Here is a 25,867-nt window from a genome sequence, read left to right on the forward strand (position 1 = left end):
GACCAGAGGAGTAAGGAAGGGGGCTTCTTGCTGGAGCTCAAGGGAGAACCAGAAGATGGGTTCTGGTGGCATTGCGATTTGATGAGGAAGAAGAGGAGTTCAAAACTTCAGCCCTGATGTCAGGGTGAAGAGGAAGGGACTACATGGGAAGTGGCCCAGAGAAGAGCAGCAGCAACTATTAAAGGAAGTAGCGTGCAGCTGCTATTTGTAGAATTCCTGGGTCGGGACCAAAGTAGTGGGCAGGCCCTGTCCCCCTGACCAGCCACTTGCAAAGTGCCCAAAGCCCCAAGAAGGGGATGAGTTTCAGGATAGAATTTAAAGGGCTCAGGGAGGGGCTGAAGACCCTCAGAGGGTCCACCATTTGTTGGACGTTGTTACCCCAGGAAGGGGATCGGACTTGAAGGAGTGGCCTGGCTGGAGAACTGGGGCAATAAGAACCATTTAAGGCAATGAGTTTCCAGGGAGAAAGCCCTGCAGGCACTGCTCTACACCATGGCAGGCACAGACTCAAAGATAGCCCAGAAGAGGCCAAGAACTGAGCCCAAAGGCAGCGCTGCAGATGCCAAGGGCACAGTGATAGGCTCTGTTGGACCTTTTACCCTGGAAGGGGTTTGTTCATCCATTTTGGACTGTGTGACAGCTGGAGGGCTGGACCACTGAAGGCCCATCTGACGAGGTTAACAGCCAGCAGGGGGCGATGGGAGCAGAGAAAGAATGAGTGCAAGTTCGCACCCAACCAACAGGAGGCGCTCAGGAGAGGTGAGCAGCCCGGGTCACGCAGCCTCACGGACTTCTCCACATTCCAGCCAGGGTGACATAAGGAGGGGAGGTACCATGTTCCCTCAGTCCCCAGCAGCTACCAAAGCAGTGAGAAGATGCTCCCTTTTACATGCCTAATTTCTCTGATTTTTCTGCCTCACTCGAGCTCCCTTGTTGTAAATAGGTGTTTAGAGGGAGGGCTGGTGGAGCCATGTCTGACTGTGAGAGGGCCTCGTTTCTGAGACGGGCTGGAAGATATGATAGGCTGAAAGGGTCTCAGGCTCAGCACTGAAGCCTTCTTCCATAATAGCAAGAGAGGGAGAGAAGAAGAAACTACCCCATCGTGCCCTGGAACCCTGCGCTGGGAGAGTTTGGTCCCAGTCAGCACAGAAACCAGCTAGCGCCAAAACAGCAGGTTCCTTGGTAGGTTACTCTCTCCGCTTTTTCCTGGTGGTGACGGAAAGGTCATTGTCCCTGTTGAGGGTACCCCTTCCCCATACACACCCGGGTTCCATGCTCAGTTCTGACAGGCATGCAAGGGAAGACCCCACCCACTCCTCTCCACCCTAGACCTCCATCCTTGGTTCAGAGAGTAGAAGCTCATCCCTGATTACTCCCCCATCTAGGGCAGTGCTCAGGATTCTCTTGGATCGGCGGGTTTGGATCCAGGAGCTTTCAAACTCAACCTCACTGCCAGGGGCTCACTATGGGGGCTCTCAATCTAAGCCTTTCGCAGTTCCACCCCCAGAACAGAGTTCTCTTAGCACAGCTCTTTCCATGAGAGTTACTGGTCCTAGGGTTCTGAATAGGAACCACTGGCTTTCCCTCACTCTTACAAAGGGCGTCCTCCATATGGGCCATTTGGCTTTCTTCGGCATCACAGCTGTGGGACCATAGGAACTGCCATGCTGAATCAGATCTGCAGTCCATCTAAGCCAATACCCTTTCTCTGGCAGTAGACAGTACCAGCTGCTTCAGAGAGATTTTCTGTTGTATATATCCTTTTCCTAATGGTTCCTGACACTGTTAGCTGTTTGACTGCTGGTGCACACTGCGCAGATGTGTTCAGAGAACGGTCCATGACGATTCCAAGATCTCTAAGATCTGTGTCAAACTTCTGACCCCTGTTGGCTCAGTGAGAACAAAGTATAACTTCGATGCTTGGGCCAACCGTATGACCTTCGTAGTCCAGCTGAGGAGTTTGAGGGCATAGCAGCTGAAGGTCAGAACATGGTGAAAGACTCATTAAAAGCCTCCTATGATGTCTCAGCCACAACTATTGTGGTAGGCGAGCTGCCTGGCTAATGTGCTCTTACCTGTCTATGGACACGCAGACTACAGTGGGAGAGCTTCCCTTTGTGAGACCAGATGTGCCCCCGGACACTTGAAAAATGTAACAGACTCCAGGTCAGCACTTTTCAGAACTGACCTGCAGCAGATCACAGAGCAGAGACACTTCAGAAGTCCGTTGCTTCAACAAGCAGAAACTCCTTCCCACAAACTTGACTCAAGGGCACAGATTTAGCTGCAAACTTACAGTGCTGATGGTGGCCCTAGCCTCAATCAGAGTGTTATCATTCCTTCTTGGTGTTTGTTTATTTCGTGGTGCTGCTCAGAAACCCTAATTCAGATCACACAAGTGCCATCCTTACACAGCCAGCCTCAGCTCAGATTCATCCCTGATGTGGGCACTGATTGTCTTCTGAATCAGACTGTGAACATACTGTTCTCATTCTCAAGCCACACCCACTGAGGGAGGTCAAGTTACACATGGTCCATGCTAAAATGGCACCTAATTGCTGAAGCAACACCCGTCTGTGAATCCCCAGGCCTGGCTGCGGTTTTGATGACAGGGTTAGGAGGCAAATGATCTCTGCATGCACTGGGAAAGCAGAGACTCTGCACTACCATCCACAGTCTGATGGCACCACAGTTCAGGCTGCCTCGCTCGCTCCCCAGCAGCACCCACAGTCAACAAACGAGAGGGAGCTGATGGAATAAGCCAGCAACTCCCCATGTAAGAGAGGCCGTGGAGGAGCAATTGCCCAGCACCATCCTCTAGCACCTCTGAGAGAGAGCAGAGGCCACATGTGGGCCTCTTTCCCCCTCTTATTGCCACAAGAAGCCGGTTCTGGCTCTTTTCTGTGGGCTGCAGGCATTAGAAGTCAACCGCTGCTCATAATGCCTCAAGGTATGTCCTTGCAGATACACGTTAACCCTTTCCTTACTGAGGGGACACTGCTGCAGGATAGGTGGGTTCTCCAGACCTTTGAGTGTGGTGGAGGAGTGAAACCTGCTATTGGAGGGTGACTGGATCCCTGAGTGACCACATGCAAGACCTGGGCTGCGTTAGTGTCAAATTATCCTGAGGGCGTGGATGCTGTACTCCCCCAGGTGTAAGAGAGCTCACATGGAACAGACAGGAGCGCATGCTGCTTGCCAGATGTGTCTAAGGTATAACAAAGCGACATGAAGCCCTATCTAGTTCCTGTTGTAAAGGGAAGGCCATGGCTGTCCCTACAGCCCATGCCCAGGGCTCTCCCAGCCCATTATAAATGTCCCTGGTGCTAGGGCTCCTAGCCTTTCCCCTGGGAAGTGATGTCCCAGCCATGACCCAGCTGGGGAGTTTTCCTAAGACTAGGCTATTTTCCACCTTTAAGTCCCACTAACCCTCATTACACCCCCTTGTATCATTTGGAATTCCTCTCTGACTGCAGTGCAAACACAGCAGGAGGATGGTCTGTCCAGACAGGTGTGGGTGTAAAGCAAGGCCCAGACAGATTGTTTGGTTGCAGGGAAAGCTCTCGCTGAAATCATCTGTCACCATTGGTGGCACCCTTCCTAGGCCTGGTGAGAGATCTGGGGGCCAACCGGAATCACTGCCTATCTTCTCTGCACATATCAGTGACAGGGGAGTCTAGGATAGGAGAGGTTTCAGAGCAGCAGCCGTGTTAGTCTGTATTCACAAAAAGAAAAGGAGTATTTGTGGCACCTTAGAGACTAACAAATTTATTAGAGCATAAGCTTTCGTGAGCTACAGCTCACTTCATTGGAGGCATCCGATGACATCCCTTCTGTACTCCAGGGCAGGATGGAGACTCGCCACAGTGAGAGAAGCCAGGTCCCTGCCCTGCTCCTTTGGGGAGTCAAATAAGAATGGAGCGAGAAGGAATTCTTCCTCTGGCCTTATGGCCCCTGGGGCAGCACATTCCTGGTGTCACTAGGCCCCGATGTAAAGAAGGCTGCGGGGGCGGTGTGTAAAGGGTTAATGTATGTGCTAATGATTGAAGGGAGGTTTGCACACCCCATGCTCTGGCTGATCCACCCCAAAACCTGCCCCTGGATGCTCTTCCCCTTAAGGAATTGAATCTTGCTGTCTCACAGCTGATCAGAGCCATTGTTCTATCTATAGGCAATAGAAGAATGGCTGCTGTTAGCAGGAGACCTGCATTCTGTTCCCCCATGTGACTGTGGGGAAGGCATTCTCTCTCTGGGCCTCAAGGAGTGTTAGCCCTGTTCCTGTGCGTGTCTTTTCTATGTGACTGTGAGCTCCTCAGGGCAGGGGCTATCTGGGCTGCACCTAGCACCATGGGGCCAAGTTTGATCTTAGTGATGCCAATAATAATAGAATGAGCCTTTGCCACTGTACACCAGGGGCTTGAGGAATGGAGCTCTGTACTGGCCAGAGGGAATGCCCGTCTCCCTCGGTTGCAGTAGGAGCACTGACTTGGCGGCAGAACCGGCAGGGACTCCACCATTAACCCTCAGCTATTGCACTGATCTCCACTCACCCAGCCTGCACCTTACCCTGATGTCTCCTCTGTACAGTCTCACAGTCACCCAACATTCCTTACAACAGATCCAGACTCTCAGCGTCTGGAAAAGATCACAGGGTCCAGGCATGATGCTGTTCTAGTGTCTGTTGCCTTGTGCCTGTATGGGTCCCACTAGAGCACTTTGTTCATCATGTGGATGGCAGCTAAGCCCAGAGGGAGTCTACAGTCAGAGACAACAGTTATAAATCCACCTCCCTCAGCTGTGACATCTCTCCCAGCCGCAATGCCCACGGAGACAGAGCTGTCAATCCCAGTTAGCACTGAAATCCCCCACTAGCTATACAAGAGGAGTTTGCTGTCAGCTCTGGTGTAAACAACCACAGAGCAAGAGATGCAGACACAACAAGGCAACTCCAAAGAGAGACACCCGCCCACAGCTATGGAGGAGAGACAGAGTCCTGCATGCAAAGAGAGATGGGGGCAGAGATGCACCCACATGAACACACAGCATTGCTCAGAGACCCACCCATCAGAATGCCATTCAGCCTTTAGTGACATGAACCGAATAAGCGTCATTAATGTTCAACTGCGCACATGCACAGAGAGAGCAGGGTGCACAGACGTGGAAAGAACCTTAGCCACACACACAGGGACACCCAGCCTGACATGCACAGTGAACAGCTGAGAGTACCCCCCTCCCACAGGGTAATGGAGACAGTGTCCCCCAGCCTTCTTTCGCTTGCAGGCCAAGGAGCAGCTGTCCCATTCCCTTCCTTCCCCCTTCCTCTTGCTCAGGGCTTTGTGGCTTCTTTGCCATGGACTGATTTGGACCTGGGGAAAGAGGGAAATGGAGACAGGCACTCCCTTGCCCCCAGGACTAAGAGCTGGGTCCCTGGGATCCCATACTCCATCCGCTAGGAGCCATTACCCAAGGAGGAGGCATATCTGGAGGGGCGGGGGAAGTGCCTGCCATAGCGGAGAAGAAGCACAGGCTGATGGAAGCAGTAGGTGACAGTTTGCGAGGGGCTGTCACTCCTCATTCAGAGCTTTCGCATGACATTTACCAACAGTCTCACTTTCCAGCAAAGGCTCTTTAGCTCAGTCAGATGGGAGGGGCACAGAGTGCTGGCCAGTGAAAGGGGAAAGAGGCTTGAGGAGCTCCCCAAACAGACATGCAGCTCCGCTGGCGCCCCTTGATCTCACCCCTCAGAGCCCCCCTATTCCAGCCATGGGCTCCCCTCACGCACAGGACATAGATTTTAAAGCCAGCAGGAACTATCATGATCAACCAGTCTGACCTGCATAACACAGGTCAGAGCAGTTCATTGAGCTGGAGCATATCCTGTAGCAAGAGAGCCATCGTATCTTGATTTAAAGACTCCAAGCAAGAGAGAATCCACCATATCCCTGGCTAAGCTGTTCCAGTTACCCTCACGTAAACATGTGCCTTAGTGTACTTTGAATTTTTCTCGCTTCCAAGCATTCCAGCCACTGGATTTCCCATGCCTGCTGACTCAGACTCCTGGGGCTTGGGCTGCAGGGCTGTTTTCATTGCAGTGTTTCAGTTTTCCATCTGAATTTGTCTAGCTTCAACTTCCAGACACTGGATCATATTTACCTTTGTCTGCTAGACAGAAGAGCCTGTTAGCAAATATTTGATCCCACTGTAGCTCTGTCGATGCTCCTCAATCTCAGCCCATAGCCTTACCCCTGCTATGTCAGGCCTTGCCTCGCCCTGCACAGGTCCCTGGGCACAAAGGCACAGCTGAAAGTTCTGGAGTATGTGCACTAAGTGTGCACCCATCCTGTGCGCCTGGCCCTCTTTGAGACGTAGAACATGGTTTATATTGTGCAGCAAACAAAGCTGAGCATGAGCTTTTGACACGGTCTCCCACAGTATTCTTACCAGCAAGTTAAAGAAGTATGGGCTGGATGAATGGACGATAAGGTGGATAGAAAGCTGGCTAGATTGTCAGGCTCAATGGGTAGTGATCAATGGCTCCATGTCTAGTTGGCAGCCGGTATCAAGTGGAGTGCCGCAAGGGTCGGTCCTGGGGCCGATTTTCTTCAATATCTTCATTAATGATCTGGAGGATGGTATGGATTGCACCCTCAGCAGGTTTGCAGATGACACTAAACTGGGAGGAGAGGTAGATACGCTGGAGGGTAGGGATAGGATACAGAGGGCCCTAGACAAATTAGAGGATTGGGCCAAAAGAAATCTGATGAGGTTCAACAAGGACAAGTGCAGAGTCCTGCTCGCTTACAGACAGCCCCCCAACCTGAAGCAAATACTCACCAGCAACTACACACCACACCACACCACAGAAACACTAACCCAGGAACCAATCCCTGTAGCAAACCTCATTCCCTATTCTGTCCCCATATCTACTCTAGCAACACCATCAGAGGACCCAACCACATCAGCCACACCGTTAGAGACTCATTCACCTGCACGTCTACTACTGTTATATATACAATCATGTGCCAGCAATGCCCCTCTGCCATGCACATTGGCCAAACCGGACAGTCCCTTCGTAAAAGAATAAATGGACACAAATTGGACATCAGGAATAGTAACCTACAAAAGCCAGTAGGAGAACACTTCAATCATCCTGGACATTCTATAACAGATTTAAAAGTAGCTATACTTGAACAAAAAACCTTCAGAAACAGACTTCAAAGAGAAACAGCAGAACTAAAATTCATTTGCAAATTTAACACCATTAATTTGGGCTTGAATTGGTACTGGGAGTGGCTGGCTCATTACAAAAGCAGCTTTGCCTCTCCTGGAATTGACACCTCCTCATCTGTTATTGGGAGTGGACTACATCCACCCTGATCGAATTGGCTCTGTCTCACTGGTTCTTCACATGTGACGTAACTCCCTTCCCTTCATGGGTCATTATATAATGCCTGCATCTGTAATTTTAACTCCATGCATCTGAAGAAGTGGTGTTTTACCCAGGAAAGCTTATGCCCAAATAAATCTGTTAGTTTTAAGGTGCCACCAGACTCCTTGTTGTTTTTGTGGATACAGACTAACATGGCTACCCCTTGAAACTTGCTACAGACTAGGGACTGAGTGGCTAGGCAGCAGTTCTGCAGAAAAGGACGTAGAGGTTACAGTGGACAAGAAGCTGGATATGAGTCAACAGTGTGCCCTTGTTGCCAAGAAGGCTAACAGCATTTTGGGCTGTATAAGTAGGAGCATTGCCAGCAGATCAAGGAACATGATCGTTCCCCTCTATTCGGCATTGATGAGGCCTCATCTGGAGTGCTGTGTCCAGTTTTGGGCCCCACACTACAAGAAGAATGTGAAAATATTGGAAAGAGTCCAACGGAGGGCAACAAAAAAGATTAGGGGCTGGAGCACATGATTTATGAGGAGAGGCTGAGGGAACTGGGATTTTTTAGTCTGCGGAAGAGAAGAATGAGGGGGGATTTGATAGCTGCTTTCAACTCCCTGAAAGGGGGTTCCATAGAGGATGGATCTAGATTGTTCTCAGTGGTAGCAGATGACAGAACGAGGAGTAATGGTCTCAAGTTGCAGTGGGGGAGGTTTAGGTTGAATATTAGGAAAAACTTTTTCACTAGGAGGGCAGTGAAGCACTGGAATGCGTTACCTAGGGAGGTGGTGGAATCTCCTTCCTTTGAGGTTTTTAAGGTCAGGCTTGACAAAGCCCTGGCTGGGATGATTTAGTTGGGGATTGGTCCTGCTTTGAGCAGGGGTTGGACTAGATGACCTCCTGTGGTCCCTTCCAACTCTGATATTCTATGATTCCCCAGTGACCCAGCTATGGCTGACAAGATTTCCTTGCACTGCACTCTTCCATCTGGGTGCATCAGGCCTGCAATGACCTTCCTGGAATACATCAGCACCTCTGTCTCACACAGGGAGGAGCTTGCAGGCCAGGACTCCCCTGGGCATAGGGGCCTGTTGAGGAACCATTAGGGTGTGTCGGTTTGCACATTGCTCCTCAGCCCCTACTTTCATAGGTGCTGACTCTGTGGGTGCTCCAGGGCTGGAGCACGCACAGGGAAAAAATGGTGGCTGCTGAGCACCCACCGGCAGCCCCCCATCAGCTTCCCTTACCCTCCCTGTGCTTGCTGTCTGCCGGTGGCTCCGCGGATCAGCGCCCTCTCCCCGTGCCTCCCGCCTGCTGCAATCAGCTGTTTTGTGGTGTGCAGGAGGCTGGGAGGGAGGGGGGAGGAGTGAGGATTTGGCCTGTTTGGGGGAGGGATGGAACTGGGCAGAAAAAGGCGGGGTGGAGTGGGTGCAGGAAGGGGTGGGGCCTTGGGGGAAGGGCTGGAGTGGAGGAGGGGCCTGGGGGCAGAGCCGGAGGTCAAGCACACTGGGGTTGGCGAGGTGGCTCTTACCTGTAGATGATGCAGGCGCAGTCCCGGCAGGTCCCACAGTTGGCGATATCCTGCCCTGTCCGGTATGAGTGTCTCCTACAACAGAGCAGAAACCCAATAAGCAAGGAGCCCTGGGGTTGCAGTTCCCAGTGTCTCTCAGACCCCTCCCTGTAAGAACTCCCCAAGGGTCTGTGGCATCACTCCATTGCCATAGGTAGGATAGTGATGTCAGTGAGGCAAGGGGCCAAGGTGATCAGAAAACGTCCTGGAGAACTAGAACTAGCAAGAAAGAGAGAAGGGGCATGGAGAGCATCGTGAGGGAGTAGCTTACGAAGAGGGGCTAAGGAAGGGGGGCTGAGCATCTGGACCACAGACAGCAGAGCTGTGGGTGGGATGGCAGCACCACTCACAGCTTTTGGAGAGAAGGGCAGGGAAGCTTCCAGGATCTTGGCTATGGGAGAGGAAAGCTGGGTTCCAGGAACCCAGGACTCCTGGGTTCCACCTCTCATTCTCCTCATGCACCCTGCCACTGCTTTCTCCTTAGCACAATAGAGACAGTGGCTCTGACTCGTCTCTGGGAGGTAATGCCATCGTGAGCAGAGAGTCAGGATGAGCTCACTGCCTGTGCCACTGATACTAGATGGTTTGCATAGATTCCCTAGGCCAGAAGGGACCATTGTGATCATCTAGTCTGACCTCGCATATAGCACAGGCCAGAGACTGGCCCCACAATAATTCCCGTAGCAGAGCTTTTAGAAAAACAGCCAATCTTGACTGAGAGATTGCCAGTGATGGAGAATCCATCTCGACCCTCAGTAAATTGTTCCAAAGGTTAATTACTCTCACTGGTAAAAGTTTCCACCTTATTTCCAGCCTGAATTTGTCTATGTTCAGCCATTGGATCGGGTTATACATTTCTCTGCTGGACTGAGGAGCCTCTTGTTAAATATTTGTTCCACATGTGATATTTATAGAGTCCCTGCTCCCAGGATAGAGTCCCCCATCCTGTAAGTGTGGCCTACATCCTTTGTTGCTAGATGTACACATTCACATGCAGCCATATTAGAATGCGTATTTTTCATTCGCATCCAGATTGCCAAGGGATCTAGCTCGCTCTCTAGCAGTGGCCTGTCCTCTTCGCTATTTACCACTCCCCCCATTTTTGTATCATTTAGTTTTCAGTGCAGGGCCAAGCTGGGTTGGGACCATTCCCAGCCTTTCCCTGACTCAGAACAGACTTTGTGTTTCTCAAAAGGTTGCAGATCAGGATAGTAGGAGCAGTAGAAGGCCTGATCCCCCTGCCATGTGCCAGCCCTACATGATCACCCTGCTGGAGTTCCTCCTCATGGCAGCTTAGCAGAGAATTCGGTGTTCCTTTGCACGCTGAGCTGTCTGGGGAGCCTGTGGCCTCTAGAAAGCCTGGGGTGAATCTCACCCCAAACACCACACACTTTGTACCTGTGCCCTGCATAGCTGAAAGTGTGAGAAGCGTGGAGACAGAGCCCCTTGCTGGTATAATGTAGCGTTTGTGGGATGAGGAAACCATTAGAAGGATCAAGCTGGATGGACAGATAAAGACAGCCAGCCTGGGTCAGCCCCATGGCCCATCTAGCCCAGTCTCCCATGTCTGACAGGGGCCAGGACCATTTGCCTCTGTGGAAGGTGTAAGAAACCTTGCAGTAGGCAGAAGTGGGCTCATCTGCTCCAACTGAGATCTCATCCAGCCCACAAGGTGATAAGCCCTGCCTCCGGGGTGGAGCCAATCCTTTTCAGGACTTGCTTCTGAGCATCAACTATTCACACACACGAGTACATTCCTCTGTTCTCCACGCAGATGCCCAGTCCCTCTTTAAATCTTGATAAGATCTTGGCCCTAACACCATCTTGTGGCAGAGAGTTCCAAAAAATAATTAGACTGCGCGTGAAAGTATTTTCTTTGATCGGTTTGAATTTCCCCCATTCAGTTTCATTGACTGTCCCTGTGCTGTGAACCAGGGAGAACAGGAGTTTCTGCTTCTACCACCCATCTCCAGCCCATTCAGTATTTTATAGACCAGTCTCCTCTAATGCATCTCCTCTCTAAGGGAACAATACCAGGCTGGTCAGATCCTCATGGGAGAATTTCTCCAAGACTCAAATCATTCTTGTCGCTCCTTCATCTCTGAGCCCCCACTAATTCCGCAGTACACCAGGTGAGGTGAGATGGCCAGTACGGCACACAGTATCCAGATTCACGTTAAATGCCAAAAGGCTAGCAGTGATCGCATGACTAACATAGTGAACATCAGTGAAAATGGGATAGAACCTGAGGCTAAAATAGGGAAAGAACAAGTTAAGAATTGCTTAGACAAGTTAGATGTTTTCAAGTCAGCAGGGTCTGGGGAAATACATCCTAGAATATTTAAGGAACTGGCTGAAGAGATCTCTGAGCCATTAGCAATTATATTTGAGAACTCGTGGAGGACAGGAGAGATCCCAGAGGACTGGAAAAGGGCAAATATAGTACTTGTCTATAAAAAGGGGAATAAGGACAACCCAGAGAATTATAGACCAGTCATCTTAAATTCAATGCCCATAAAGGTAATGGAGCAAATAATCAAACAATCAGTTTGTAAGCACCTCAAAGATAATAAGGTGATAAGTAACAGTCAAAATGGATTTGTCAAGAACAAGTCATGTCAAACCAAGAAGCCTTGTGGACGAGGGGAAGCAGTATATGGGATATATCTCAACTTTACTAAGGCTTTTGATAGTCTCACATGATCTTCTCATAAACAAACTAGGGATATAGATCTTAGACAAACCAACAATAAGGTGGGTACATAAAAGGTTGGAAAATCATTCCCAGAGAGGTTTCAGAGTAGCAGCCGTGTTAGTCTGTATTCGCAAAAAGAAAAGGAGTACTTGTGGCACCTTAGAGACTAACAAATTTATTAGAGCATAAGCTTTCGTGAGCTACAGCTCACTTCATCGGATGCATTTGGTGGAAAAAACAGAGGAGAGATTTATATACACACACACAGAGAACATGAAACAATGGGTTTATCATACACACTGTAAGGAGAGTGATCACTTAAGATAAGCCATCACCAGCAGCGGGGGGGGGGGGGGAAACCTTTCATGGTGACAAGCAGGTAGGCTAATTCCAGCAGTTAACAAGAATATCAGAGGAACAGTGGGGGGTGGGGTGGGAGGGAGAAATACCATGGGGAAATAGTTTTACTTTGTGTAATGACTCATCCATTCCCAGTCTCTATTCAAGCCTAAGTTAATTGTATCCAGTTTGCAAATTAATTCCAATTCAGCAGTCTCTCGTTGGAGTCTGTTTTTGAAGCTTTTTTGTTGAAGGATAGCCACTCTTAGGTCTGTGATCGAGTGACCAGAGAGATTGAAGTGTTCTCCAACTGGTTTTTGAATGTTATAATTCTTGATGTCTGATTTGTGTCCATTCATTCTTTTACGTAGAGACTGTCCAGTTTGGCCAATGTACATGGCAGAGGGGCATTGCTGGCACATGATGGCATATATCACATTGGTAGATGCGCAGGTGAACGAGCCTCTGATAGTGTGGCTGATGTGATTAGGTCCTATGATGGTATCCCCTGAATAGATATGTGGACAGAGTTGGCAACGGGCTTTGTTGCAAGGATAGGTTCCTGGGTTAGTGGTTCTGTTGTGTGGAGTGTGGTTGCTGGAGAGTATTTGCTTCAGATTGGGGGGCTGTCTGTAAGCAAGGACTGGCCTGTCTCCCAAGATCTGTGAGAGTGATGGGTCATCCTTCAGGATAGGTTGTAGATCCTTGATGATGCGTTGGAGAGGTTTTAGTTGGGGGCTGAAGGTGATGGCTAGTGGCGTTCTGTTATTTTCTTTGTTGGGCCTGTCCTGTAGTAGGTGACTTCTGGGTACTCTTCTGGCTCTGTCAATCTGTTTCTTCACTTCAGCAGGTGGGTATTGTAGTTGTAGGAATGCATGATAGAGATCTTGTAGGTGTTTGTCTCTGTCTGAGGGGTTGGAGCAAATGCGGTTATATCGTAGCGCTTGGCTGTAGACAATGGATCGAGTGGTATGATCTGGATGAAAGCTGGAGGCATGTAGGTAGGAATAGCCGTCAGTAGGTTTCCGATATAGGGTGGTGTTTATGTGACCATCGCTTATTAGCACTGTAGTGTCCAGGAAGTGGATCTCTTGTGTGGACTGGTCCAGGCTGAGGTTGATGGTGGGATGGAAATTGTTGAAATCATGGTGGAATTCCTCAAGAGCTTCTTTTCCATGGGTCCAGATGATGAAGATGTCATCAATGTAGCGCAAGTAGAGTAGGGGCATTAGGGAACGAGAGCTGAGGAAGCGTTGTTCTAAGTCAGCCATAAAAATGTTGGCATACTGTGGGGCCATGCGGGTACCCATCGCAGTGCCGCTGATTTGAAGGTATACATTGTCACCAAATGTGAAATAGTTATGGGTGAGGACAAAGTCACAAAGTTCAGCCACCAGGTTAGCCGTGACAGTATCGGGGATACTGTTCCTGACGGCTTGTAGTCCATCTTTGTGTGGAATGTTGGTGTAGAGGCTTCCACATCCATAGTGGCTAGGATGGTGTTTTTAGGAAGATCACCAATGGACTGTAGTTTCCTCAGGAAGTCAGTGGTGTCTCGAAGATAGCTGGGAGTGCTGGTAACGAAGGGCCTGAGGAGGGAGTCTACATAGCCAGACAATCCTGCTGTCAGGGTGCCAATGCCTGAGATGATGGGGCGTCCAGGATTTCCAGGTTTATGGATCTTGGGTAGCAGATAGAATACCCCAGGTCGGAGTTCTAGGGGTATGTCTGTGCGGATTTGTTCTTGTGCTTTTTCAGGGAGTTTCTTGAGCAAATGCTGTAGTTTCTTTTGGTAACTCTCAGTGGGATCAGAGGATAATGGCTTGTAGAAAGTGGTGTTGGAGAGCTGCCTAGTAGCCTCTTGTTCATACTCCGACCTATTCATGATGGCGACAGCACCTCCTTTGTCAGCCTTTTTGATTATGATGTCAGAGTTGTTTCTGAGGCTGTGGATGGCACTGTGTTCTGCATGGCTGAGGTTATGGGGTAAGCGATGCTGCTTTTCCACAATTTCAGCTCGTGCACATCGGCGGAAGCACTCTATGTAGAAATCCAGGCTGCTGTTTCGACCTTCAGGAGGAGTCCACCCAGAATCCTTCTTTTTGTAGTGTTGGCAGGATCAATGGTTCACTGTCAAGCTGGAATGGCATACTGAGTAGGGTTCCATAGGGATCTGTTCTGGGTCTGATTCTAGTCAATATCTTGATCAATGATTTGGACAATGGCATGGAGACCACGCTTATCAAGTCTGGGGATGGTGATACCAAGCTGGGAGGGGTTGGAGGATAAGATTAGAATTCAAAATGATCTGGACAAACTGGAGAAATGGTCTGAAATAAATAGGATTAAATTCTATCAGGACAAATGCAAAGTACTCCACTTAGGAAGGAACAATCAATTGCACAAATACAAAATAGGCAATGACTGCCTAGGAAGGTTTCAGCACTGTAAAGTGGCAGTGTAGACAGTGCCCCAGCACTGGGAGCCACTCCCCTCGTGGGAGTGGGTTTTTTACAGCGCTGGGAAAGCTCTCTCCTAGCGCTATGCCGCGACTACACAGCCACGTTAAAACAACATACCCTTAGAAAAAACTGCTCCTTATTTCAGGCCTGAATTGGTCTAGCTTCAGAATTTAGCCATTGATCTCATTCTGCCTTTGTCTGCTAGATTAACGAGCCCTCTGCTCCCCATGCAGGTAGTAACTGATTGCGATTACATCCCCTCTTATCCTTCTCTTGGATAAACTGCATAGATTGAGATTCTTAAGCCTCTCACTATTAAGGCAGGTTTGTCAGACTTCGAATCATTGTAGCTCTTCTCTGACTCCCTTACAAATTTTAACATTCTTTTTGAAATGCAGACACCAGAACTGGCCAGGCTTCAGGCACATTGGTAGAGGTGGATGTTCTGGTAGGATAGGAATCAGATAGGAGCAGACTCACACTATGGCCCCATGTCTGGGATAGAATCATAGAATATCAGGGTTGGAAGGGACCTCAGGAGGTCATCTAGTCCAACCCCTTGCTCAAAGAAGGACCAAGCCCCAACTAAATCATCCCAGCCAGGGCTTTGCCAAGCCTGACCTAAAAAACTTCTAAGGAAGGAGATTCCACCACCTCCCTAGCTAACCCATTCCAGTGTTTCATCACCCTCCTAGGGAAAAAGTTTTTCCTAATATCCAACCTAAACCTCACCCACTGCAACTTGAGACCATTACTCCTCGTTCTTTCATCTGCTACCACTGAGAACAGTCTAGATTCATCCTCTTTGGAACCCCCTTTCAGGGAGTTGAAAGCAGCTATCAAATCCCCCCTCATTCTTTTCTTCTGCAGACTAAACAATCCCAGTTCCCTCAGCCTCTCCTCATAAGTCATGTGTTCCAGTCCCCTAATCGTTTTTGTTGCCCTCCACTGGACGTTTTCCAATTTTTCCACATCCTTCTTGTAGTGTGGGGCCCAAAACTAGACACAGTACTCCAGATGAGGCCTCACCAATCTCGAATAGAGCGAAACGATCACGTCCCTCGATCTGCTGGCAATGCCCCTACTTATACAGCCCAAAATGCCATTGGCCTTCTTGGCAACAAGGGCACACTGCTGACTCATATCCAGCTTCTCGTCCACTGTAATCCCCAGGTCCTTTTCTGCAGAACTGCTTCCAAGCCATTCGGTCCCTAGTCTGTAGGTGTGCATGGGATTCTTCCATCTTAAGTGTAGGACTCTGCACTTGTCCTTGTTGAACCTCATCAGATTTCTTTTGGCCCAATCCTCTAATTTGTCTAGGGCCCTCTGTATCCTATCCCTACCCTCCAGAGTATCTACCTCTCCTCCCAGTTTAGTGTAATCTGCAAACTTGCTGAGGGTGCAATCCACACCATCCTCCAGATCATTAACGAAAATATTGAACAAAACCAGGCCGAGGACCAACCCTTGGGGAACTCCACTTGATACCGGCTGTCAACTAGACATGGAGCCATTGATCACTACCCGTTGAGCCCGACAATCTAGCCAGCTTTCTATCCACCTTATCATCCATTCATCCATCCCATACTACTTTAACTTGCTGGCAAGAATACTGTGGGAGTTCGTGTCAAAAGCTTTGCTAAAGTCAAGGAACAAGTCAAAGCATGGATCAGGGGCACTGGTGCTGCTCCCACATCCCCATTCTCAGGATCAGCAGAATCAGTGAAATGAACAGACATGAATACTGAGTGCTTTGTTCGGAGAGACCTGACCGCACACAGCAGGGAGGCCTGGACCCCCAACAGGGGTGCCTTGGGGAGTCAGTCTGTGCTCTCACAGTTGCTGCATCTTCCTTTTTCTGGCGAGAGCAGTCTGAATCGCCTGCTGAGTCTTGCATTCGTCTCTGCCAATCCACATTGTACTGGAAAGGGAAAGTGGCCAGGATATACACATGCCCCAAAACTTAGGGAAGACAAGGCATGCTGAGCTGTAAACCAGGAGAACATGAGTTCTAATTCCAGCTCTTCCACTGGTACAAATATTTTTTACCCTTCACAACCACTAGTAACCCAAGGCTCACACCACAACCTTAGAAGGCAGCTAGCATTCACCTGTTTTACAGATAACTAGGAGGTTCCAACAGGTCTCTACAGGTAGGCCTAGGACTAGAATCCATGTGCTTAATATGATAGACCCAAATCTCATCCACTTTGCCCTGCGGCCTTTCTGAAGCAATGTGCCAAATTATGTGCATGTGTAACCCCGCTGACGCAATGAGGCTTGGTGTCACTCTCTGGTGGTACACCACATATGGAAGATTCTGAGAGTAGGTCTACACTGCAAAAAGAAACAAGCCACACCTGTGGCAGCAAGTCTCAGTGCCCGGATCAACGAACTGGCGCTGGCAGGGCTCATGCTATGGGGCTAACAATAGCAGCTCAGACATTCAGGTTTTGGCTGGAGCCCAGGCTCTGAAACCCTGTGAAAGGGGGTGAGGCCCCAGAGCCAGGCTCCAGCCCAACCCCAAATGTCTACACTGCTATTTTCAGGGCCACAGGCCAAGCCCGCATCAGTTGACCTGGGCTCTGAGATTCACTGTTGAGGAGGGAGTTTTGCAGTGTGAACATAACCTGAGTCTATTACTACTTCCATGTTAATGGAGCTGGTTGTGCTTTTAGAGCCAAGCCTTGAGTTCAGTCCTTGCAGACAACTCAGCCTGAAGTGTTATGTTTGGCTGTGATATCTAGAACCACTACATCATACTGTGTCCCCAGTGCTAAGAACAGAAACCAGTAACCCTGATACCCAGCATCCCACCACTAGCTCCCAAACAGTTGTGTGCTTATGACAAAATGTGTCATGTCTTTCTCAATGGTCTGACCCATACAGAGGATACTGGCAAGCTTTCCTCACCCCTCACTCCCCAGAGCTGCGGAACTCTGTGTGTGGATCTGCAACTCATGGGTTCAAACTTTGTTAATGACTCTCACAGTGTGAGGACTCTGCAATTGATATTGTTATTTTATATTGCAAACCATCCTACAGAGAGGTTGTCATAAATATAAAGGGAAGGGTAACCACCTTTCTGTATACAGGGCTATAAAATCCATCCTGGCCAGAGGCAAAACCCTTTCACCTGTAAAGGGTTAAGAAGCTAAGATAACCTCGCTGGCACCTGACCAAAATGACCAATGAGGAGACAAGATACTTTCAAATCTGGAGGTGGGGGAACAAAGGGTTCGTCTTTCTGTGTGATGCTTTTGCTGGGAACAGATCAGGAATGCAGCCTTACAACTGTTAGTAAGTAATCTAGCTAGAAATGCTTTAAATTTCCTTCTGTTTAATGGCTGGTAAAATAAGCTGTGCTGGATGGAATGTATATTCCTGGTTTTGTGTCTTTTTGCAACTTAAGGTTTTGCCTAGAGGGATGCTCTGTGTTTTGAATCCGATTACCCTGTAAGGTATTTACCATCCTGATTTTACAGAGGTGATTCTTTTACCTTTTCTTTAATTAAAATTCTTCTTTTAAGAACCTGATTGATTTTTCATTGTTCTTAAGATCCAAGGGTTTGGGTCTGTGTTCACCTGTACCAACTGGTGAGGATTCTTATCAAGCCTTCCCCAGGAAAGGGGGTGTAGGGCTTGGGGGGATATTTTGGGGGAAGACGTCTCCAAGTGGGTTCTTTCCCTGTTCTTTGTTTAAAATGCTTGGTGGTGGCAGCATACAGTTCAAGGACAAGGCAAAGTTTGTACATTGGGAAAGTTTTAACCTAAGCTGGTAAGAATAAGCTTAGGGGGTCTTGCATGCAGGTCCCCACATCTGTACCCTAGAGTTCAGAGTGGGGAAGGAACATTGACAGAGGTAAATTTGGATAGCGTGTTAATATTTGTTTTAATGGTGTCGTTTTAGGGTTTGTATTTTGTTTAATGGGAACTGTCCCTCTAAGAAGGTAGGACATTTAATTGTGCACTGGGTTTGCTAGCAACTGAGCGCACTGGTGGGAGGCATTGCCTGTGTATGCAGAGAGGAGAAGACTCTGCCTGTGTGAGCTGCAGAAAGGTCTGCACTTGAACTGATCTTTCCAGACAGCAGCCTCACTTGCCAAGGGGTAGCAATAGTACGTACGGGGCCTGGCTGCTTCAGGATAGTGCTAATGAGCTCCGGAGCCTTTCTCCTGGAGTGCACCGGTTTGAATCCTACCTGGCTCAGGAGGGACTGACAGCAGTTCCCATCTAAGGGACGTCTGGTGGCCCGTCTGAGAGTTTTTGAATCTCAGCTCCCATGACACACACTCATCCCTGTGCTTTACCCTGGCTGGCAGACTGGATTACCCTGTGACATGTAGGGGGAGGGGGAGGGCAGGTGTTGGCATGGGGAGGGCTGAGGGCAGGCAAGCGTGGGGCTGGTGCACCATGGACAGGTGGGGGTCAGCGGGCTGGCATTGGGTCAGTGCTGTTTGGACAGTAGGTCTAAGTTCCCTGGAATCGTGTTATCCTTTCCTGCCTGACACTTCATTTGATCGAGCCAAACCTATGGTGGGGAGTCCATGCACCTTGTCTTCCCCCAGAGCACTGCACCCTCCCTGGCAGCCCACCTGGACCCTGCTGCTCACCCATCCCGCTGGGCATCCTTCTTCTCCAGGTCCTGGATGACATCCAGCAGCACCTTGATGGTTTGTTGGCTGGTCTCCAGCACCCCTTCCAGGGACTGCAGCTGTGACTGTAGGTCCCCCATTTGCCCGGGTCCCACACTCACATGTCCCCGAGATGTTAGGAAATTCTCATCCCCCTTGGACAAACCCACTTGCCCTTTTGCTGCAGCCACCAATTGCAGAAGGTCCTGAACCTGGTGCAGAGTCTCCAGCTGCTCGGCAGTCACACAGGGCTCGTCCAGCGGCTCATTGCTCCAGGGAGCCCCAGGAGTCCGGGTGAATTGCTGTGTCCTTGGGCGGTGCCCCTGGCTGGATGTGGAGATCAGTTGCTGAGGCTCCTCCAAGTTCATGAGGCCACACTCAGTCTGGATGGCCTTTAGCCGGCTGCAGACACTGGGCCTCGCAGCCACAGGTTGGGACTGTCCACTGCTGGGAGCCTGGGGGCTGAGGGTGGCTGGTGTCTTTTTCAGCATGGTGGCTGTAGAATTGGGCTGGCTTGGTGGTGGCAGGACTATGCTGGGGCTGTGGTTTGAAGGGAGGCAGCGGGGGCTGCCCCAGGACAAGCTGTGGCGTTGTTGCAGGGCAGCGGCAGGGTCTGCTTGGGAGGGACACTGAGCTGGTTGGCCGAGCCCATGGCTGCCGGTCATGCGGTTATGAGCAGGGTGGCATGGCAGGTCCTGCTCAGACTGGCTCCTGCTCCAAGGCCGTGGCTCTGCAAGTGGCCCAGGCTGTCCACATGGCACAGAGGGAGGGCGCAGGGGACATGGAGCAGGGGCACCGTGGCTATCCTTAGGGCTCCCACAGTTCCTGGTGTATGCAGGGGGCTGGGAGGAGCAGAGGTTGGGGCTGGGCACTGGGGGGCAGCCCTTTTGCTGGGAGGTATAGTTGGCAGCGGTACACCTGATGGTCCCTGGATAAGGTGGGCAAGGAGCCCTGGGCAGTGGAGTCAGCCCGTGGCACAAAGTGGCATGTGGAGTAGGGCCTGGCTGCCCCTCTCTGCTGGTGTGCTGGGCGAGGGGGGAGGCAGGGAGGTGGTTGTGTGCAGAAAGGCTGGTGAGGGTGCACTGGAGGAGATCTCTGCTGGCTCTGGCGGAGGCGAGTGCCCTGGCTGGGCCCCTGCAGCCCATCTGGCTCTTGCTGGGCTCCCAGGCGGCGGCCAGCACCTCCTCCTGGGCAAAGTCACAGGTGCTCTTGCTGCGGACACGGGAAGCTGGGAATTGCTGCTGGAGGCTGGGGGACGTCTGGATGGCCGTGCTCAGACACACCTTGCTGGGCATGGGCAGCGTCAGTGAGTGCGACTTGGCCTGGTGCCAGCTCCGCTGGGTGTCCGAGGCACAGTTTGCCACCAGCTCAGGGGAGTCCCTGGGGGGCGAACAGGCACATGGGGTGTTGGTGTCAGGTGTGGCTGCTGGCTCCTGTGGGGGGCTCGCCTCCTCCCCAGGGTTGCCATCTACCAGGTCCTTGAAGCGTACCTGCTGGGTGCGGTTGCGTCGGCGCTTGAGGCGGGTCTCGATGTCGGGCGAGTCGCGGTTGAGCAGCACCGAGCGTACTGTCATGGCTTTCTCCTGGCTGCCCTCGCTGCTCCGAGCCAAGCAGGGGCTGGTCTCCTTACTGACCATCTCGTGCCGCCCCGCCCTGACCTCAGGCCCCAGGCTCCACTCCCATGCTCCTCCGTCCTGCTGCTTGGGAAGCTGCAGTACACGTGCTGCACCCTGGCAAAGGGAGCATCTCCTCTGCCTGTCAGAGCTGCGGCAGGAGACCTGTGCTAAGGGCTGCCCATGGCTTGTGCCGGGGGGCAGCTGGTTTCATCCTCTGCTGCCTGTGGGTCTCGCTGATGGACTGATGACCAGGAGGAAAGCTGAACAGGAGATGCAGCATTGAGGCTTCTTGGCATGCTGTCCCAGCCGTCCTGCCTCTGTCCTTTGCCCCTAAAGCTTCCGACAAAGTGCCCCAGCATAGCTGGCCCTGGCTGGCCCTGAGCCTGGCCTGGGGCACCAGGAGTCCATTCTTCTGGCTGCTTTTCCTTCTTAGTCACCCCCAGGGTTGGCCCCCCTGGGGGTAGGATGGCAGCAGGTCCAGGCCCAGCTCATGGCCCCTACGCTCCCTTGGACCTGCAGAGACAGAGAGAGACTGTGTGAGCATGGAGCCAGCGCAGGAGCTGCAGCACATCACCCTGTCTCCTCTCACGTTCCCTCCCAAGGGCAGCAAAGTTTCTAGCACACATGGCTGCCTCCGCACGCAGTTGCTGGCCCCTTTCGAGCCCTCCCTCTCAGCTCAGATAAGATCACAAACCCAAAGAGACAAGTTTTGATCTCCAGAGCTGCCTCTTCAGCAAAAAGGGAAAAGGAAGCCCCTTTAGCATAAACACAGTACAAGTTCACAGCTCAATTCAAGCAGAAGAAACTGTTAAAAATAGCTCTGCCACAGTGAGGCTCAGTGCACCTAGCTCGGTGCAGGGCAGAAAGGCTGTGCCAGGGAGCCAGCTCCATGCAGGGCAGTGACAGGCCGGGGTCCTGGGTGTGGGGAGCCAGCTTACACAAAACATGGCGAATGGGCCAGTGAGAGAATGTGCATCATCCCTGAGCCAGTGGCCTTCCTACTGCTCCAGGGAGGGCACTGCTGCCAGTTCAGCAGGAGTCCAAGGGCTGCATCTGTTCCCCTGTTTTGAATACAAAGAGGCAACCTGTGGGAACTACAAGTCCCTGCATGTTGCTGTTCTGAGTGGAAGGTGTCCAGCCTCAGCTCTTCCACTCAAGGGAACCCTCCCGCATCAATTCTGCTGATTCCCCTCATTCTCAACCTGCTGCTCCCTCTCCCCATTCCAACCCTTGGCTCCCCCACACAAAGCAAGGCTGATCAATCCTGAACTTCAGTCCTCCCGGTTACTCCAGACCCGGGCGCTCCGCCTGCAGCCGCCCCTCATTCCCCCCGGCTACTCCAGGCCCAGGCGCTCCGCCTGCAGCAACCCCTCATTCCTCCCAGCTACTCCAGGTCCGGGCGCTCTGCTTGCAGCCGCCCTCATTCCCCCCGGCTACTTCAGGCCCAAACGCTCCGCCTGCAGCCGCCCCTTATTCCCCCCACTAATCCAGGCCCAGGTGCTCCGCCTGCAGCCGCCCCTTATTCCCCCCACTAATCCAGGCCCGGGCGCTCCGCCTGCAGCCACCCCTTATTCCCCCCACTAATCCAGGCCCAGGCACTCCGCCTGCAGCCGCCCCTCATTCCCCCCAGTTACTTCAGGCCCGGGCGCTCCGCCTGCAGCCGCCCCTCATTCCCCCCGGCTACTCCAGGCCCAGGCGCTCCACCTGCAGCCGCCCCTCATTCCCCCCGGCTACTCCAGGCCCGGGCGCTCCGCCTGAAGCCGCCCCTCATTCCCCCCAGTTACTTCAGGCCCGGGCGCTCCGCCTGCAGCCGCCCCTCATTCCCCCCAGTTACTTCAGGCCCGGGCGCTCCGCCTGCAGCCGCCCCTCATTCCCCCCAGTTACGCCAGGCCCGGGCGCTCCGCCTGCAGCCGCCCCTCATTCCCCCGGCTACTCCAGGCCCGGGCACTCTGCCTGCAGCCGCCCCTCAGTCCCCCCGGCTAATCCAGGCCCGGGCGCTCCGCCTGCAGCCGCCCGTCATTCCCCCCACTAATCCAGGCCCAGGTGCTCCGCCTGCAGCCGCCCCTTATTCCCCCCACTAATCCAGGCCCAGGCACTCCGCCTGCAGCCGCCCCTTATTCCCCCCACTAATCCAGGCCCGGGCGCTCCGCCTGCAACCGCCCCTTATTCCCCCCACTAATCCAGGCCCAGGCACTCCGCCTGCAGCCGCCCCTCATTCCCCCCAGTTACTTCAGGCCCGGGCGCTCCGCCTGCAGCCGCCCCTCAGTCCCCCCGGCTAATCCAAGCCCGGGCGCTCCGCCTGCAGCCACCCCTTATTCCCCCCACTAATCCAGGCCCAGGCACTCCGCCTGCAGCCGCCCCTCATTCCCCCCGGCTACTCCAGGCCCGGGCGCTCCGCCTGCAGCCGCCCCTTATTCCCCCCACTAATCCAGGCCCGGGCGCTCCGCCTGCAGCCGCCCCTCATTCCCCCCACTAATCCAGGCCCGGGTGCTCTGCCTGCAGCCGCCCCTCATTCCCCCCGGTTACTCCAGGCCCGGGCGCTCCGCCTGCAGCTGCCCCTCATTCCCCCCGGCTACTCCAGGCCCAGGCGCTCCACCTGCAGCCACCCCTCATTCCTCCCAGCTACTCCAGGCCCGAGCGCTCTGCCTGCAGCCGCCCTCATTCCCCCCGGCTACTTCAGGCCCGAATGCTCCGCCTGCAGCCGCCCCTTATTCCCCCCACTAATCCAGGCCCAGGTGCTCCGCCTGCAACCGCCCCTTATTCCCCCCACTAATCCAGGTCCGGGCGCTCCGCCTGCAGCCGCCCCTTATTCCCCCCACTAATCCAGGCCCAGGCACTCCGCCTGCAACCGCCCCTTATTCCCCCCACTAATCCAGGCCCAGGCACTCCGCCTGCAGCCGCCCCTCATTGCCCCCAGTTACTTCAGGCCCGGGCGCTCCGCCTGCAGCCGCCCCTCATTCCCCCCGGCTACTCCAGGCCCGGGCGCTCCGCCTGCAGCCGCCCCTCATTCCCCCCAGTTACTCCAGGCCCGGGCGCTCCGCCTGCAGCCGCCCCTCATTCCCCCCGGCTACTCCAGGCCCGGGCGCTCCGCCTGCAGCCGCCCCTCATTCCCCCCAGTTACTTCAGGCCCGGGCGCTCCGCCTGCAGCCGCCCCTCATTCCCCCCGGCTACTCCAGGCCCGGGCACTCTGCCTGCAGCCGCCCCTCAGTCCCCCCGACTAATCCAGGCCCGGGCGCTCCGCCTGCAGCCGCCCCTCATTCCCCCCGGCTACTCCAGGCCCGGGCGCTCCGCCTGCAGCCGCCCCTTATTCCCCCACTACTCCAGGCCCAGGTGCTCCGCCTGCAGCCGCCCCTCATTCCCCCCAGCTACTCCTGGTGTGGGTGCCCAGGACAGTCCATAAAGCAATCTCGTCTGGAGGAACAGGGTCTCTTCCTACTCAGCTGAGTTGGGATTTTACTCAGAGACCCCCGCCTGCCACCATCAGCTGGAGGCTCTAGGTTTGCCGTGCATTTTATCTAAATGACATGGCACAGAACCCTTCCCCTTCCCTCCCTTCAGGCACTGCAGTGTGCGCTTAGTTAGGCCCCTATCGCTCCTCGTGTCAGAGGCAATTGGGAGTCACTGGCCGCTGCAGGGCCCTTGCTTCTTTTTCTGTAAGCAATGGTAGATACAGTTACTAGCCCAGCCCAGGGCAGGAGAATGCCCTAAGGTCCATTTCATAATGCTGTTCCCACTCGCACACATGCTTCCCAGCGTGGGCACCGACATGTCTTCCCTGCCACATCAGCTCTGTCATGAGCACACATGCACCCATTCCCCCTTCCCTGACTGTGTGAGAGGCATGCACACCCGCACTCTGCTGCTCCTTGATCCCACATCACGCCCAAGCATACATCTCCTGCGGCACCCTGTACCAACTCCAGTCATCTCCGCTCTCCTTCCATTCCTGCCTCCCATCTGCCCCAGCCGAGGTTCCCCACTCCCTCCTGCATGCAGCACAGCACAGCACATGCTCAGCAGCGTTGCTTGAGTTGCCCCTGCCATCCTCCAGGCAGCTCAAGGGATGTGGAAGAGTCTAACAGCTCATTTCAGAGAAGAACTCACGGAGAGGAACCGCTTTGGAGCTGTGGGGACAGTTAGAGCCACTAACACGCCGGGAGCAATGCTCCTTTGCCTTGCAATTTAAGCTGTGTTTACACTGCCACTTTCAGCATTAAAACTTTAGTCGTTCAGGGCTGTGAAAAAACACCCCCTGAGCGAGAAAAGTTTTAGCACTGAAAAGCACCAGTATAGACAGCGCTGTATCCCTGGGAGCTGTGCTCCTAGGGATAAAGCTACCACCGCTCTTTCGGGGTGGTTATTTTTTAATCTCCAAGAGAGCTCTCCCCAGGCAATAAAGCATGACTAAACTGCCCACGTCACCGCGGCCGCGCTGTAACATGGGCAGTGTAGACATATCCAAAGTGTCCCTGATGTCCAAGGTCTGTGAATATCCAGAGGTACCTGCTGAGTACCCCTCCCCCCGCCCCACACCTCTCCCTCAGCTCCCTTCGAGTGCTGCTGCCTTGCTCCCTACAGCATGTGGGCAAGGCTGGGCCTGGTATAGAAGGGAACACCCTCTGCAGCCTGCATTCAGGTCTGTCCTGACCCCCACAGTGCCTCATTCTGGGAACCCTGCACAGCCGGCATTGCTATCCTGTTTTACAGATGGCAGTGCAGCACACGCACGGTGCTGCGGCCACATCCCTTACAGTTCGTTCTTGCTGTAACCAAGCTGCCGACTCAGCAGAGTGGCCAAGAGTTAGCAGGCGCTGAGAACAAGCAAAGTTCCCAGCTGCTGAGTGAGCTGGATTCCCAACCCCTCCCGCAGCGAGCAGCAAGCTGCACAGTTCAGAGCTTAGCAAAACCAAACCAGAGCTGGAAGGGAGCTGCCTGATCCCTCCCGCCTTGGGGCATCCCCTTCTGGAGTGGTGGAGGGTGGTGCCCACAACCAGCCTGCCACCCGGTGCCTGATGCTGCAGCTTTCTGCTCAGCATTCTGCTCAACGCGCCACCCAGCCAGACGCCCAGTCACAGGGCAATTTTCTTCCTGCTCTTGGAGCCGTGCCCAGACGTAGGGAGATGCTTGTAAGGCAGAACTAAATGAAGACACAATAGATGGGACACCA

The 25,867-nt window shown here is 52.9% G+C and overlaps 2 protein-coding genes across 8 annotated transcripts in view; one reads left to right on the forward strand and one right to left on the reverse strand.

Moving 5' to 3' along the window:
• The window catches only part of LOC119854624 (dedicator of cytokinesis protein 2-like), a 337,122-nt gene that overhangs the window by 192,843 nt on the left and 118,412 nt on the right, over positions 1-25,867 (forward strand). The gene's annotated exons all lie outside the window — the stretch shown is intronic.
• LOC119854625 (INSYN2B protein-like) overlaps positions 1-25,867 on the reverse strand; it is a 37,034-nt gene that overhangs the window by 1,752 nt on the left and 9,415 nt on the right. Inside the window, exons 2-3 of one of the 2 annotated variants that reach the window (XM_038399406.2) lie at positions 19,064-21,213; positions 8,916-8,990 (exon numbers count right to left, since the gene is read on the reverse strand). In XM_038399406.2, the coding sequence (XP_038255334.1) occupies positions 8,916-8,990; positions 19,064-20,721 (1,733 nt within the window). In that variant the 5' untranslated portion in view covers positions 20,722-21,213. The remainder of the gene's footprint in view (positions 1-8,915; positions 8,991-19,063; positions 21,214-25,867) is intronic. The other variant, XM_038399408.2, reaches the window with a different exon arrangement.

This window comes from Dermochelys coriacea, chromosome 4, assembly GCF_009764565.3.
Source record: "Dermochelys coriacea isolate rDerCor1 chromosome 4, rDerCor1.pri.v4, whole genome shotgun sequence".
Lineage (NCBI taxonomy): Eukaryota > Metazoa > Chordata > Testudines > Dermochelyidae > Dermochelys > Dermochelys coriacea.